The 13,115-nt window shown below is 52.9% G+C and overlaps 6 protein-coding genes across 6 annotated transcripts; 4 read left to right on the top strand and 2 right to left on the bottom strand.

Annotated features, from left to right (window-relative positions):
- The first annotated feature begins 79 nt into the window (after positions 1–79).
- Positions 80–1,987, top strand: BU25DRAFT_224406 (uncharacterized protein). The gene is made up of 9 exons (XM_033701354.1): positions 80–208; positions 259–314; positions 361–602; positions 654–721; positions 767–877; positions 935–1,280; positions 1,328–1,465; positions 1,521–1,688; positions 1,737–1,987. The coding sequence occupies exons 1-9, from the start codon at positions 149–151 to the stop codon at positions 1,889–1,891; spliced, it is 1,344 nt and encodes a 447-aa protein (XP_033565308.1). The 5' UTR covers positions 80–148; the 3' UTR covers positions 1,892–1,987.
- A 445-nt stretch (positions 1,988–2,432) lies between these two features.
- BU25DRAFT_418745 (uncharacterized protein) lies at positions 2,433–3,331 on the bottom strand (the record flags this gene model as incomplete). The annotated part of the gene is made up of 2 exons (XM_033707892.1): positions 2,433–2,689; positions 2,740–3,331. 2 exons carry the CDS (start codon positions 3,329–3,331, stop codon positions 2,433–2,435), a joined length of 849 nt encoding a protein of 282 aa, XP_033565307.1.
- A 378-nt stretch (positions 3,332–3,709) lies between these two features.
- On the bottom strand, positions 3,710–4,590 carry BU25DRAFT_224399 (uncharacterized protein). The gene has a single exon (XM_033701353.1). The coding sequence runs from the start codon at positions 4,508–4,510 to the stop codon at positions 3,980–3,982; it is 531 nt and encodes a 176-aa protein (XP_033565306.1). The 5' UTR covers positions 4,511–4,590; the 3' UTR covers positions 3,710–3,979.
- Positions 4,591–5,498: 908 nt separating this feature from the next.
- Positions 5,499–7,326, top strand: BU25DRAFT_407665 (uncharacterized protein). The gene has a single exon (XM_033705604.1). It carries the CDS (start codon positions 5,939–5,941, stop codon positions 7,013–7,015), a length of 1,077 nt encoding a protein of 358 aa, XP_033565305.1. The 5' UTR covers positions 5,499–5,938; the 3' UTR covers positions 7,016–7,326.
- A 339-nt stretch (positions 7,327–7,665) lies between these two features.
- On the top strand, positions 7,666–9,383 carry BU25DRAFT_481583 (uncharacterized protein; the record flags this gene model as incomplete). Its single annotated transcript, XM_033711098.1, has 4 exons — positions 7,666–7,755; positions 7,817–7,948; positions 8,012–8,672; positions 8,752–9,383. 4 exons carry the CDS (start codon positions 7,666–7,668, stop codon positions 9,381–9,383), a joined length of 1,515 nt encoding a protein of 504 aa, XP_033565304.1.
- A 309-nt stretch (positions 9,384–9,692) lies between these two features.
- BU25DRAFT_407664 (uncharacterized protein) lies at positions 9,693–10,372 on the top strand. Its single transcript, XM_033705603.1, has one exon. It carries the CDS (start codon positions 10,113–10,115, stop codon positions 10,317–10,319), a length of 207 nt encoding a protein of 68 aa, XP_033565303.1. The 5' UTR covers positions 9,693–10,112; the 3' UTR covers positions 10,320–10,372.
- Positions 10,373–13,115: the final 2,743 nt, after the last annotated feature.

The following is a 13,115-nucleotide window of genomic DNA, read 5'->3' as shown; positions in this document are numbered from 1 at the left end:
AACTGGTGGTCATTGGCGACACGACTCAGTCGCTGCCACTTTGACGCGTGCTCCTGACTCTGTGCTTTCTTGCAGTTCGCGACGCGCCTGACGTGCAATTGCCAGCCAACAACTACCAAAACTTTCAATTCGCACGACGACACTCACGATGGCGGAGACGGAGTACAAGGATTATCTCGCTGCACGCATCCTTACGGAGAACCAACCTGTGAGTTCTGGTCGAAGCTTGCCTGCTTGTACGGTTCTAACAGCTATCAGGTTACTTACAAGCTGCTCTCGAGGGCGCTGCAAGTCAATGTTAGTGCTGCAAAATGGTAAGTGGTATTCGCCATGGGCCGTAGCCATTGCTAATCATGACAGGATGCTGTTCGACTTCCACCAGAAGCAGAACACAAAGAAACCGAACTCCATCCACGCAACGTACCTCATCTTCGGCACGAAGCGGACCGTCAGCAAAACAAACGGTACCAACGGTCGAAGCGGTGAAGATGTCAGCATGCGCAGCTCCCCGTTCATGAGCTCCGTGCCAGAACCAGAGGAAGAAGAAGAGGAGCCCGTCAAAAAGTCTACTATCTTGTTGGTTCGGGAGGAGGAACTTGCCAGTACGTATCGTATGGGAATATAGAAGTGACAAAGCTGATAACATGGTGCAGAGACTCGCGCTGAGTTCTCGGAGGAAGCCTCTATCCACATCTACAGCCTGGAACCTGGACCGCTCGAGGTATGAATGGGAGGGGCTGCACTGGACAAGGGCTAAGAATAACAGAACTTGAACATACTGGCATCATGCAATCGCGAGGTAAATTCGAAGTTTGCGGACACGGATCCACTGGAACGATGGCGAGTATATGGATCTATCCAAAACCCTTATATCAAGGTAATAACGACTCTTCCATCTTTCATAGCTAGTAAACCCTTAGCTAATGCTCTGTAGCGCAGGACAGCCAAATATGCACCTCCTCCCACTGCCGCTGCCTCCGCTAAATCAGCCGCTAAGCCTGCTGTTAAGCCCACCGCGAAGCCACCCGTGGCTGCTCAGCTTAGAAAAGAAGCCTCAACATCCTCGCGTAGGGGTAGTGCATCGGAGGACAATACATCTGGGCAATCGACGCCTCAGCCCGCCGCAGCCCCTAGCATTCTGAAAAGATCAGACTCTACCAAGTCTGTGAGCACGAAGAACAAGACAGCTGGAGATATCTTCAAGTCATTCGCGAAGGCAAAGGCAAAGCCGAAGGACGCTGCGAAGTCGAACGAGCCAACACCTGCGCCCGTTGACGATGGCGAGTTTCCCAAGATCTTCTGTAACTGCTATGTCTAATTCTACCAGAACCCATGCAAGGCATGTCGGAAGACGAAGGTGATGACGATGAGCCTGGAGTCCAGGTCGACACCGAAAAGATCGAAGCCGCAAAGAAAGCTCGTGATGAGCGTGCCGAGAAACTGCGGAAGATGATGGAGGACGACGGTAAGCCTGAGATGACGTGCTGCCCGTGCACTAGACTAATAGGGCACAGATGAAGACATGCCTGATGCACCTGCCGCGGAAGAGAAGCCATCTCAGCCCGAGAAAGCAGAAACACCCAAGGAGGATGAACCAAAGCCTACCGTCACTGTACAGAATGGTCGAAGAAGAGGCAAAAGACGAGTGATGAAGAAGAAGACAGTCAAGGACGAAGAAGGTTACCTTGGTAAGCACATCCGAACGTTGAAGATCGGCGAGGGCTAATAGTGAGCAGTGACCAAAGAAGAGGCTGTATGGGAATCGTTCTCAGAAGAGGAGCCTGAGCCCAAGCGAGCAAAGCCTGCACCAAAGCCGGCCGCTGCAGCAAAGGGCAAACCCACGGGCAAGAAGGGGCAAGGAAGCATTGCCAGCTTCTTCAAGAAGGCTTAGAAAGCTTGCGATAACAACTCTACTACTACACGTACATACTCTGCAGATACTCTATCGCGAAACAGATGTGTTCTAGTTCTGGCGCATGCCTTTGGACAGCCAGCCCTGGAGGCCCTCATCGGTTCCATTCGATCTGCGGCACACTCAACGCCTGCCACCTGCAATACCAACCGTCTCCCGCCCCTCAAATCTCACAATCCTCGCTTTCGCTTCCCAACCGCCCAATCAATATAGTATTCTGAAAAGGCAGTAGGTGACAACAGGCGACCCGCATATAGCACACGCCAGAGGACGTCACACAGCGAGCACGGGGACGCCAAACGGTCGAGAAAGTCAAGCTCTGTGTATGACGCTGTTTGTAGCACGCTGTGTGGCACCGTGCTGTGGGGAACGGGGGCCTGCGTTGCACAGGTCGGCGACTTGTGGAAGTTCGCTTCGGGGAAGAAGGCATGGGTCACGGGATGTGATGTTCGTTTCTCGTTTGGTATGATGGGTTGTTTACTATTCATGTCTGCCTCTTGAACATACTGTGATTTACGGTCTACGGCCACAGCTCCTCTGTCCTCCAGCCGGCGTTGTGCCGCGCTGTCTCGCCGTTCCTGGTGTATCTGAATCGCCTTGCCTTCTCTGGGTCGCTAAGGTCGGTCTGCTCGACGACGTCTGGAACGATGACCACGAGGCGGAAGTTCTTCCTTGCAACCTCATCGTGGAGGTCGTCTGCCTTTGAGCCAAGCTGAAGGCACTCCTTGTCAAAAGGTGCAGTTACGGGCTGGCCTGGTGGAGGGTTTTTGAAAGAGCCTGACGGTAATGTTAGTCCCAAGTTCTTCTGCAGATTCGAACAGACATACCCTTGATAGCAGGAGACTGGTTGCCAAAAAACCCTGTGAGCTCCCTTTGCCAGCTCCACTCGTTCTCTCCACCCTCCTTGAGCGCCCTCATCCTCTTGCCAACCTCGCTCTTGACCGTCCTGACACCGCTGCTCTCCTCAGAGCCCTCAATGTCATCGGCGACCACGTATGCCTTGCCTGCGACACGCCATTGTGTCTGAGTCTCGCCCTCAACCCACCAGACCGCCTCGACTGGACCTCCGCCGCCGCTGCCCTGGACCTGGTCGTCACTCTCCGCGTGCCCAGCACTTGTCTTGAAGATCTGTCCAACCTTCTCCATGCGCACATCTGTTGTAAAAGTCGGACAGTCGCTGTGATAGAGCTCGGGGTTGCGCTCGGCATCGTTGTGCTTGTTCTCTGGCAGCTCAGCCCAGAAGCCTCTGAAGATGCAATATCGCACACGAGGTACGTATTCGACAGGTGAGCCCTCGGTGGCTTTATCGAGAGTACCTAGGACGAATTGGGGAGGCTTCATCTCGCCCAAGTGCTTGCTGAAGAGCTGCTTCCATGGTGCTTGGGGAAGCGTCGAGGCTGCGGGTGCGGTGGTCGACATTGTGCGTAGTAGACGCGAGAGACGGAGTGCTGGACGTGAAGCTATGGTGGCTGTTTGTAAATGATTCTGGGGTAAGCAAGAGAGTTGGTGAGATGTTGATGAGGGCATTGAAGCTCTTGAATATCCACTTGAGTCGTGACATCATGCAGGAGAATTGTACAGTAGCTGCGTCACAGCTAGGAATCTGGTAGTAATCGACAGTATGGAGTCTCGACTGTGGTCAGTGTTTGTACAAACATCTTTCAGGGCAATTGTCCAACTTTGCAAAGTATCCATTCTGAGGGTATGAGTTGAGTTGGCAACTGATGCTGAAGCAGCTGCAACTTCTTGGCACTCAGGTTATCGATAGGGAAAGCACGAGGCAGCTGCAAGTCATTTTGGTCGAACGATCGGCCACAACTTTTTCAGATGACATGAGTGCCAGGCGATTGTGACATCCGTCAGTTCTGACCTGTCCACGCATCTGCAACTTCTGGAGGGCTTCATCACCTGATTTGACGTCCCTCAGCTTCGCACGAACACTCATGCAGTGATGAGCAGAAACGAGCGTTGGAGACGCAATTGCAACGGGAGGGGCGTTGATCAACGATCAAACCATACTTTTCCCTCCAATTGCATGCCAGCAGGTGTTTCGTACCTCGCTCTGCCCTACCAAAAAGCAAAGCTAAAGGCCCGGTCCGGCTGCCTTTTCCAATTTACGTACCACCGGTGAAAGGTGATCGATGCATCGAAAAGATCCACTCTCAATTTATCAAGTTTCTGCGAGTCAAGTAAGAGGAGTGCAGCGCGCTTCGAGAAGGTCGCCGACCTGAGCCGTAGTCTGGGGATCTCGTGTCGGAGCGTTGCATCTAAGACTGCAAGGTGTCTGCGACAACGGGTTACACGGCAGGCTTTCTGGAGCGTTTTCGTGGTCGTCCTCAAGCTCCGGAGCATGGATGGATTTGGCAACATGTCAGTGTAAGAATGTCGGAGGTGTCCGAAACTGTCCAATGCTGAGTGCAAAGGGCGAGCCTCTCGAAGGGAACACCGAGCTGTCAATTCGGGTAATCTGGGCCGTGATATTTGAGTCGGTCGGCTGTGGCTGGCTTTGTCCGTACGCATGAGCGCGGTTAAGAGGACGAACCATATTCCCGGGATGGTGTTGACCGTATGCAGACAAACGAAGCGAAAATACCCCATGCTGTTTTCCTAGAGGAGAGCGATTGGTCTTTGATCTTTGATACCGTCAAGGAGCCTCAGAGATATCTTCCGCTCAAGATACTCCATTTGATATTCTGAAGCCTCGGCTTTCCGGAAATCTTGGGTTTCCAGATACCATGATGACAAGCTTGAGGCGTAGTCATCTCTCGTATGCCGCCCTTTGCGATCATTCGTCTGGTGCATTCATTCGAAGCGCTGAGGGGTTGTTTTGATGCGTTGTCTGCTGCATCAGCATTGGTCATGTGCTCATTCTCTTTGAGCAGCGTCTGCGAATGGATGCCACTGCCTTGCAGCACCTTAACAGATATGCTATGGCAATCACGTCGAACACGTAACTTTGCAATCTATTCACACCGCAAGATATGAGCAACGAGACACTAGCCAACGTTAGCCCCCCGTTCCGCACCGTCTCGCTTCACATCGCGCCGAACCTGCGGAGGCACGGGAGAGAAACGCCAGATGAAGTTGATTGGAGGACAGCCGCCCGTAACACTATTACCCGCGCCGCTTTCGTCCAGTGAGGGGGCCTTGCGTGGAGAGTGAATCATTTTGAACTGCGCGGCTGCTGCTCGTAGGCATCGTACCGACGGCACAGCAGCGGATGCCTCGCCCCTGTGAATCACGAGCAGGTAGCTGATGCCCTTAGAGTATGATTATGCACATGGGGCCAGTCAGCTACAAATGTAGATCATCTCATCTCCTCTCACACGGAGTTGGTGATCAAAGCTGGACGTTCTCTGCCAAAAGTCAACGTTCTCTCCACCTGACATGTGCAATGCAGCACACAGCAGCAGCTTTCACCGGAACAAAGATACCCGTTGGTGTGCAGAACAGTGAGGCCCGCCAGAAGTGCCCAGCCGCCCAGACCAAGCTCGACTACAGCCAAGTGCGAATGCGATCGACGGCACGCCAACGTGGCACAAAAGGGCCAAACGGACCGTTCATTCGGAGCACTCTTCGTTCTTTGAGTCTTTGCACCTGCTGCGCGCTCCGCTCTCTTCTTCTTGCACGCTCCTCATGTAATGCGCCGTGACTTTGCGCGACCGTAATTATCTTGCGCGTCCGTCCGTTGAGGCGTGCCCTGTTGATCATTTCATCCGTGTTATATGCAAACCCCTGCCCGCCAACCCGCTTTCCCTTCTCCACATAAGTCGCCGACCACTACCAACCCGCCCTGCTCCGCTGCAGCACGTTAGATACTCTCCACCAACGCCCACCTCTACTTCACGACCTTCACGACTGCTCGTTGGACGACTCTGCTTTCCGTACCTCGTACTCCCTCTTACGCACGCCATTCCCACGCATTCACCTTTTACTCTCCTATACTGGTCATCATTCGACTCCGCTTACAAACCACGCACTACACCACAACACCTCAACACCTTGCATACGACCAACCCGCCCAGCATGTCAGATATCGCCCAGTCCTTCGCCTTTCTGCAACACACTATACCACAATGGCTCCAGGATGTTACGAACGTAGAAGAGAAGGTCACCAGCATGCAAGAGGAGATTGCTAGGGTATCTGTGTCGGCATCGCCGTTCGTAAAGGGCAGGACAGGGTCTATGGAGTCGATACGACCTGAGAAACTAGACACTGTCATAGAAGAGATGGCGCCATTGAACAACACACCGTTCAACCCGCTTGGTAGCCGTAAACGCAAATCGCCCTCGATCACTTCTGGTCGCGCCTTAGGACCCACGAGATACCGCCCAAAGACGATGGTGGTCGTCAGTTACGATGGAGACATGCAGAAGTCGTTCGAGCTGCTCGTACGAGGGCTGGCAACAGGGCGCAACATGCTGAGGAAGGCAAAGATGGAGGCGAAGATGGCCGAATTGGCTGCCATCGCAGGCTCAAGCGAAGACGAGGATGAGGAAGAGGACGATGAGGAAGAGCACATCATGTCGAAGATCAGCTATCGACCACAAATGGCATCCATGCGAATACGTGCTGCAGCGGCCAGACGAGGTGGTCGAGGCGGTCGTAGTGGTGGTCCAGCTCCGCCAGTCGAGCTTTTCGAGACAACAGACAAGACATTGGAGCAAGCACAGGAGCTGTGTGAGAAGTCGGCCCACCTCACCCTACGTGATGGCGACTGCGGAACCGAGCTGAAGCTTGTTCGAATGTACTTGGAGAACGTTCTCTCCACGGCGAAGGTAGAAGTCACGAAGTGCGCTGCTAGCCAATCACAACCGACACAACTTCCACAAGACCAAGACACGTCCGATACATCAGTGTCTTCGATAGAGCCATCGTACAAGAGACACTTCCCAAGCATCTCCGCACCCAAGCCAACATCTGAATCAGAAGCAAATTTGGAGCCCGTCACCACTCAATCAACCATTCGTACGCCTGTCGCAGCCCCAATTACTGCACCGAAGACGATGGATATTGAGGTCGACGATGATGACGAAGATGAAGACATGGAATTCGTCATGCCACCTGTGCGCTTTACCTCGCGGCGAGCTGCTCGCGCCTAAAAAACATCTCACTGTACATTGTTTGGTCATATTTGCGTTCGAGCGATTTATTTGGATACTCTTTACATGGCGTCTCAAGGGCATATCGAAGGGGCAGTATACCAGGTTGCATCATGCCTGTTATAATGAGGATACCCCATTTGCATCACCTACATTGAAATGGCAGAGGGAATTGCCACTCGCTTTTGCTTCAATATATGTTTACTCGACATCTTAATTACTGTCACTTCATTGCATTTGGCAGACGCTGCTGATGCTTTGAACTACCCATAGCGATACCCAATGCACTGCGTTTATCACCAATGTTACAGGTCTTCTACTCGCGTACTTCATATCGCTGTTCTCTTCTTTGTGCTTCGTTGGGGTCTGGTGTTGCGGGTTTGACGTGTGCCTGCCTGCTGCGCTCGCTCTTGCCCTCGACTATCAACATCAACACCACGATGGCTAGCTTGTCATGTGAGCCGCGTCGTCGGTATTTGAGCGGCGCGCTCTTTCCTCGCTCTGTTCTACAACCACACACAATCCTGCACTCTCACCCACCGCGGCACTTGCCATACTCTGGCACATTCACGTTCACCCTCACCCCTCAACCTATGCTTACGCTATCTTTACCCTACTGAATCGGCCCACAGTCTTGTCAATCGCAGGCAATGGCGTCACCTGCCTCCAATGACGCAGACGCAGACGCGACTGAGAACTTCCTCGAAAGCATTATCATCTCCAGTGCTACGAGCTCGGAAGTAGGCAACGATGTGCGGCACCCTTCATTATGAGCGCAGAAACTAGTTGACGCATATACAGGACGACTTCGGCTCTGTTCCGCCGAGCCCAGAGATTGGCATGGCCAGAGAAGGTGGAAGTGAGGTCAGCGGCCTAGATCTGGAAGAGGAAGACGAGGAGGACGGTGCAGACGCAGAGCTACCTGGAACACCTGTAAGCGTTCTCTTCTCACCTCGTTGTTGTTCTTACTGACCTTGGCCGTCGAATTCTATCGAGGCGCCTGACGATGATGCTGCGTCCACAATCGTAACCGGAAATCAAATGGCCAAACTGCTTCGAATGCGCCAGACTCAGCAGTCACCACCGGAAAGCGCACAAAGAGCAAGCTCAGAACCCACAAATCCTCAGCTTATGACGCCAGCCCCAACGTGTCCGCCCACACGTCGCAGCGCCAGAGCCAAAAGCACACTCATTTACGACCAAAAGTACCACCCAATGGACGATGTCATTCGGCCGTCACAAGCAGCCAAGCGTCGTACATTGCATGGTGAGAAACCTGCACTCGTCGATGACTTGGACGCATTTTCCTTGGAAGATTCGCGCTCCGACATTGGAAGTATAGTCGGCGACGAGGACAGTGATGACGAGGAGCCGCAGCCGCCCACAAGAGGCCGCAAAAGGAAGCGGTCGACGTCTCGAACTCCAGAGCCTACTCGACGTTCTTCGCGCAGAAGAACGAACCCTAAGGTGTCCTATAACATGAAGATTCACCCTCAAGACAGCGACTTGAAGCGGGTCTATGCATGCGACGGGTCGAAGAGCTCACCATCACCAACTAAGCAGGTGAACTCCAGCAAGAACAGCTCTCCCAGCAAGAAGGGGTCACTAGAGGACTTTGAGCAGGCATGTCGCTCGTTGCTTGCAGACGATTCGAGAGGTGAGAGCTATTATCGCACAGGCCTACCCTTGCATGCTGTTCGATTAAGAAGTCTGGAAACCTGGCTGACCATCTCCAGAACCCTCACCTGAGCCATCGCCAGAACTCTCTCCTCGACGGACGCTCGCTCCTGAACCTACCATAAAGCGTCCAAATAAATTTGTCGACGCATACCCAGACTTGCGCCCAGATATTGCATACCTCGCCGGTGATCATGACGTATGGCCAGAGGTGAAGGGTCTACAATTCCACATCTTTACAGAACGCATGGAAGATCAATTGAACGCAGAAGCGGAAGCAGCCTCGCCTTTCCACTACGAAGATGACGACAAAGAGAACGACGTGACCAATCCCGAGCTCGTACCCAGACCGAATCCTCTCGATGGCATTTCCATCATACCAGCATCACACTACCGGCGCTCTCCAGGACTCTACGCGCTACCAGGTCACAGTTCGATAGCCAGCAACGCGTTCTATGTTAATCCTCAGTTTGAAGCGTCACCGTACGGCCTGGGCTGGAGCGATGGCGCCCATGACTTTGACAACAGTGATACGCACGATTGTCCGGTTCCTGACTACATGCGTATCCTGGCATCTAGTGAGAACCTGCCTCGAGCCTCTCCACCTATGGAGGCTCGCTCACACAGAGATGACACTGTCGTGAGCTCCTCTCCAGTCCGGAATCTTGAAGGCCTTGAACTTCTCCGCTGAACGCTGCTTCTCAATATATCACTCAGCGCACTCATCTGCAGAATACATAATGCGAGATATCAGGGTCTCAAGACGCTCAGCGCCAACCTTTCACATCTCTGATCATATAAGCTAGACGAAATTTGGCGTATCCATCTCACTTATCTCCATGATGAATGTGACTACAACCATATCCGGCTTGTTCGAAGAAGGGTGCAACATGTTGCCGATGGCAAGGAAGATACATGTAGTCAACCTAAAGATTAAGAGCAATGTCAAAATCAAACCCTTGTCCGAGATTGGCATTTACAAAGTTGATATGTTCGAGGGGTCCAGTCGAGGGCCGCTATCAGATCTACTGGACGAAGCCAGTTGTAGTGCTGCGTAGAACCATGGATAGAAGAGCCGGCACAAGACTCTGTATGACTCCACAAAGACTATAAAAAGTGTTTGCTTTCTCCATCAAACTCCTCACTCAATCACCTCACTCAGCCTTCACCAGATCAACTGATGATGGTGTTCGACTTCTTGGCCCGCATGACAGCTATACCTCTGCAGCAGATTGACCGAGACCGTGCGCTTCTGCTTGGCCACATATTCCTAGATCCTGAGCATACAGCCACTCTTCTCGATTCGTTTGCCGTACGGCTCTGTGAGCTCGACCCGCCCATGAGCATGAACGAAGTCGCAACATTCTTCTGGTCCAACCTATGACCTATCCTGATCATAAACGGCGAACAGGTGTTCGGAATGGATGATGTCTACGCTAAGATGGAGAAGAGACGGTTGAGCTGGGTGATGAGCATTACAGATGTCATTTGGCTTCCTATGGCCTGGGGTCTGTGGCAGCTGCATGAGGGTAGGGATGTATGGAAGAGTTTGAAGAGGAGGACTGAGGAGGTGATGCGGATGCCGGCGCATGTGCGAAGGAGACAAGACTCGATGAAGAACGAGTAGACTTACCGGGTTATGGTCATCGACCTCGGATCCCATTAAGTTCGGGAAACGAGAGAGCTGGGATGGGGGCTAAAATGTCGCCAACAGATTCGTGAATGGCTTGGGCTGACCTACATGACAAGCTTGGCTCTACACAAGGCGCAGACATGACTGCTTGCCGCAACGTGTATACTCGGGACATCCGATCATCATAGCAATGGCAGTATTATGCAGCAAATCCATGTGAGAGTCCTTGTATCGTACCTGCCTCTAATACGTCACATTCGCGCACCTATCCCACCTGCCAAAGCTTATCCGGTCTTGACGACTATGAAACGAGACATGATCGAACTTCTTCACGTCGTCATATGTCATGTTTCTCCCTCCGTGCGCCTCTGTTCTGCTAAGTGAGTCAACGGTAAGATTGACGGGATGCCTGTCGCTGCGGACGTCGCAGACAACCGAAGGATTCAGCGAGCTGATTTCCCTATCTGAGCGAACCCAGACAACGTACAAGGGTCTTTGCATCTGCTGACTGTGTCCAGCAAGCAAGCATCTGCGCCTTGAGCTTGTTTCTTATTCTACAAAGCTGTCAGTCGCTGTGCAGTCCCTGCACCCAAGACATCTCGTCTGCACGGAGGGTCAGCCTTGCAGCAGTTACAGAATGATTCCACTTCGCTCGTATTCGATGTCACCAATGTTCATCCAAACTTTGGCAGCCTCGATGGCTTCGTACTGATGTCGACGAGTCCACATCACTCTTGCACTCGACCAACCATGTGTGTCGTATCGCATTGTGCATCTCCGGACACACATCATCCGCGCAGATGAAGTCGATCAGCAAAGCAGGCCTAGGCGAACGACCACTGTCAGTCTCCTTCGCCTCAGCGTCGAAAACTGCCCGTGCCCGCTGCATCTGAACACGAGCGCAAGTCACTCGCACACGTGCATGCACACTTTCTGACTGGCTGCGCTGGCTGAGCGTGCAAGCCTTGCGCTTACACAGATGCAGCTTAGAGGCTTGCAGCTTCGAAGCTATCTTCACTAACACAACAACTTAGGCCAGGCCTAGAAGGCGCGCCGAAGGATTGCCAGAGCCTGTAGCTAAAGCTATGCATTGCGCCGGCTACCTGTCGATCCAGGCTTGCGCTCGGGGCGTTAACCTCATGGTCGCTTTGGGAACACGTGGGTACGAGACAAGCTCGAGAGGAACCCGTAAGGTCGTTGACTGAAGTGGTGCTATCGAGTGCGGGTCACGATGAAATCCTTGTCTCTCGACAGCGGGTTGCGTCGACTGCAGGTTGTGATCGACGCATGGTGTTGAATATCGATCTTCGCTGGCGAGCTGGTTAGGGTTGAGACGGTGGATGATCATCGACCAGGTATCCCCTGGTATTTGATTGTACATCTGCGATTCATTAACGAAAGTAAAGATCACGATACCTGCAAAGCATCACTCAGTGCACATCATAGCGTAGTGGGTCTCGCTCGCTCCTACGGGCGCTGCCTGAAGTCTGCATTCGCAGTCCAAATACGAGAAGATACTCTGGGGTACATCAGGGGCATTGTGTCGATTGTGAAAGGGCACGTCGTTGTCGCGTTCAATCATTGTCAAAGTGGGTCAATAACGATCCTCGATGCGACAATGATGTCTCGAAATCACCATGGAATGCGTTTGGAGCGGAACAAGCCCCATCCCCCCCTCCACAGCTCGATTCAGAGCCTCCTCAGACGTCAACACCGTCAAACATCATCCCGTCTGTGAACAACGCAACCACGCCCATAAGCCATCGACTCAGATCTCTTCTAAGAGCAAGTCAGATCGGCAGGACCTGCCCATCACCATGACGCTCGCGACACTTGCATTCAAAACGCCATGCACATCCGACTCAGGACTCACGATGTGGCAATGGCGCCTTTTGCACATGGGCGGTCTCTAGCCTACGACTTGGGCTCGTGGCTGGCCCAATCCAGTAGTCCATCATCAATCTATACACCAATCCGCATCGTGCCGTCCCCAAGAAGCGTGCACGCCGGTGAGCATTCGACGTGATCCCCGCCGGACAATGCAGGGCATTGCACCTCACAGCATAGCTTGCAGGATCCCCGAAAATGCACAACTTGCATTACCACCCCAGTCGCTGGCTCTCGTGAGAAAACAACTTTGGTGTTGGTGTGTTTTCCGCGGGCTGGACCCCTAAAAACACACGCATTTAGAGTTGCACTAGTACAGATGCATTGTTCGAGTGCGTGCGCGCATCCAAGGGCACAGCCGCATCCTCACAATCGGGCAGCCAGCGATCCCAGACCCTTCGTAGCTGCGATATGGCGCTAGCTCACGGCAGATATGTGTTCTTAGCGGTGAACCATTTGGGGTGTGGGCGGGCGCTGCATCAAGGCGCACGCTGCGTGAGCGGGCGCAAGGCCGCTGTCACCGTCTGGGGCTAGGTTTCTCACACTGTCCTGAGGTTTATAAAGTCGCCGATTCCTGTTGCTTTGAAGGCATCCAGAATCCAGAAGCTAGTCCACGATTACGCCTGCTTTAAAGATACGCCTCCCTCGTCGTTGCTGCGTCAGAAATACATAACTGCCGGCAACGCGTACATACATCTTCACACCACTCGTGCCTTTATGCAGACAGCTCCAGTACGCCTCGCAACGCACGGCCCCCTGGGACTATTGTTGGCTGAAAGCGAATGAAGAGCATATTTTAGCTTCACTCTAAGCTTAGCTGCCATCCCCTCGCGGCAACACCTTGGACGGGGTTGTTCATCCTTCCTCGTATTTGGCGAACATCCTTATAAACTAAAACGCCCC

The sequence above is a fragment of the Macroventuria anomochaeta genome (genome assembly GCF_010093625.1).
Source record: "Macroventuria anomochaeta strain CBS 525.71 unplaced genomic scaffold BU25scaffold_5, whole genome shotgun sequence".
Taxonomy (NCBI): domain Eukaryota; kingdom Fungi; phylum Ascomycota; class Dothideomycetes; order Pleosporales; family Didymellaceae; genus Macroventuria; species Macroventuria anomochaeta.
This window is presented reverse-complemented; position numbering and strand designations above follow the sequence as displayed.

Excerpts from the sequence above, each read along its gene's own strand:
- BU25DRAFT_224406 (XM_033701354.1), top strand. The coding sequence starts at position 149 with ATGGCGGAGACGGAGTACAAGGATTATCTCGCTGCACGCATCCTTACG. Across the intron at positions 1,281-1,327 it reads ACCTGCGCCCGTTGACGATG|AACCCATGCAAGGCATGTCG; the intron begins GCGAGTTTCCCA and ends TAATTCTACCAG. Across the intron at positions 1,466-1,520 it reads GAAGATGATGGAGGACGACG|ACATGCCTGATGCACCTGCC; the intron begins GTAAGCCTGAGA and ends GCACAGATGAAG.
- BU25DRAFT_407664 (XM_033705603.1), top strand. The coding sequence starts at position 10,113 with ATGGATGATGTCTACGCTAAGATGGAGAAGAGACGGTTGAGCTGGGTG.
- BU25DRAFT_407665 (XM_033705604.1), top strand. The coding sequence starts at position 5,939 with ATGTCAGATATCGCCCAGTCCTTCGCCTTTCTGCAACACACTATACCA.
- BU25DRAFT_224399 (XM_033701353.1), bottom strand. The coding sequence starts at position 4,510 with ATGGGGTATTTTCGCTTCGTTTGTCTGCATACGGTCAACACCATCCCG.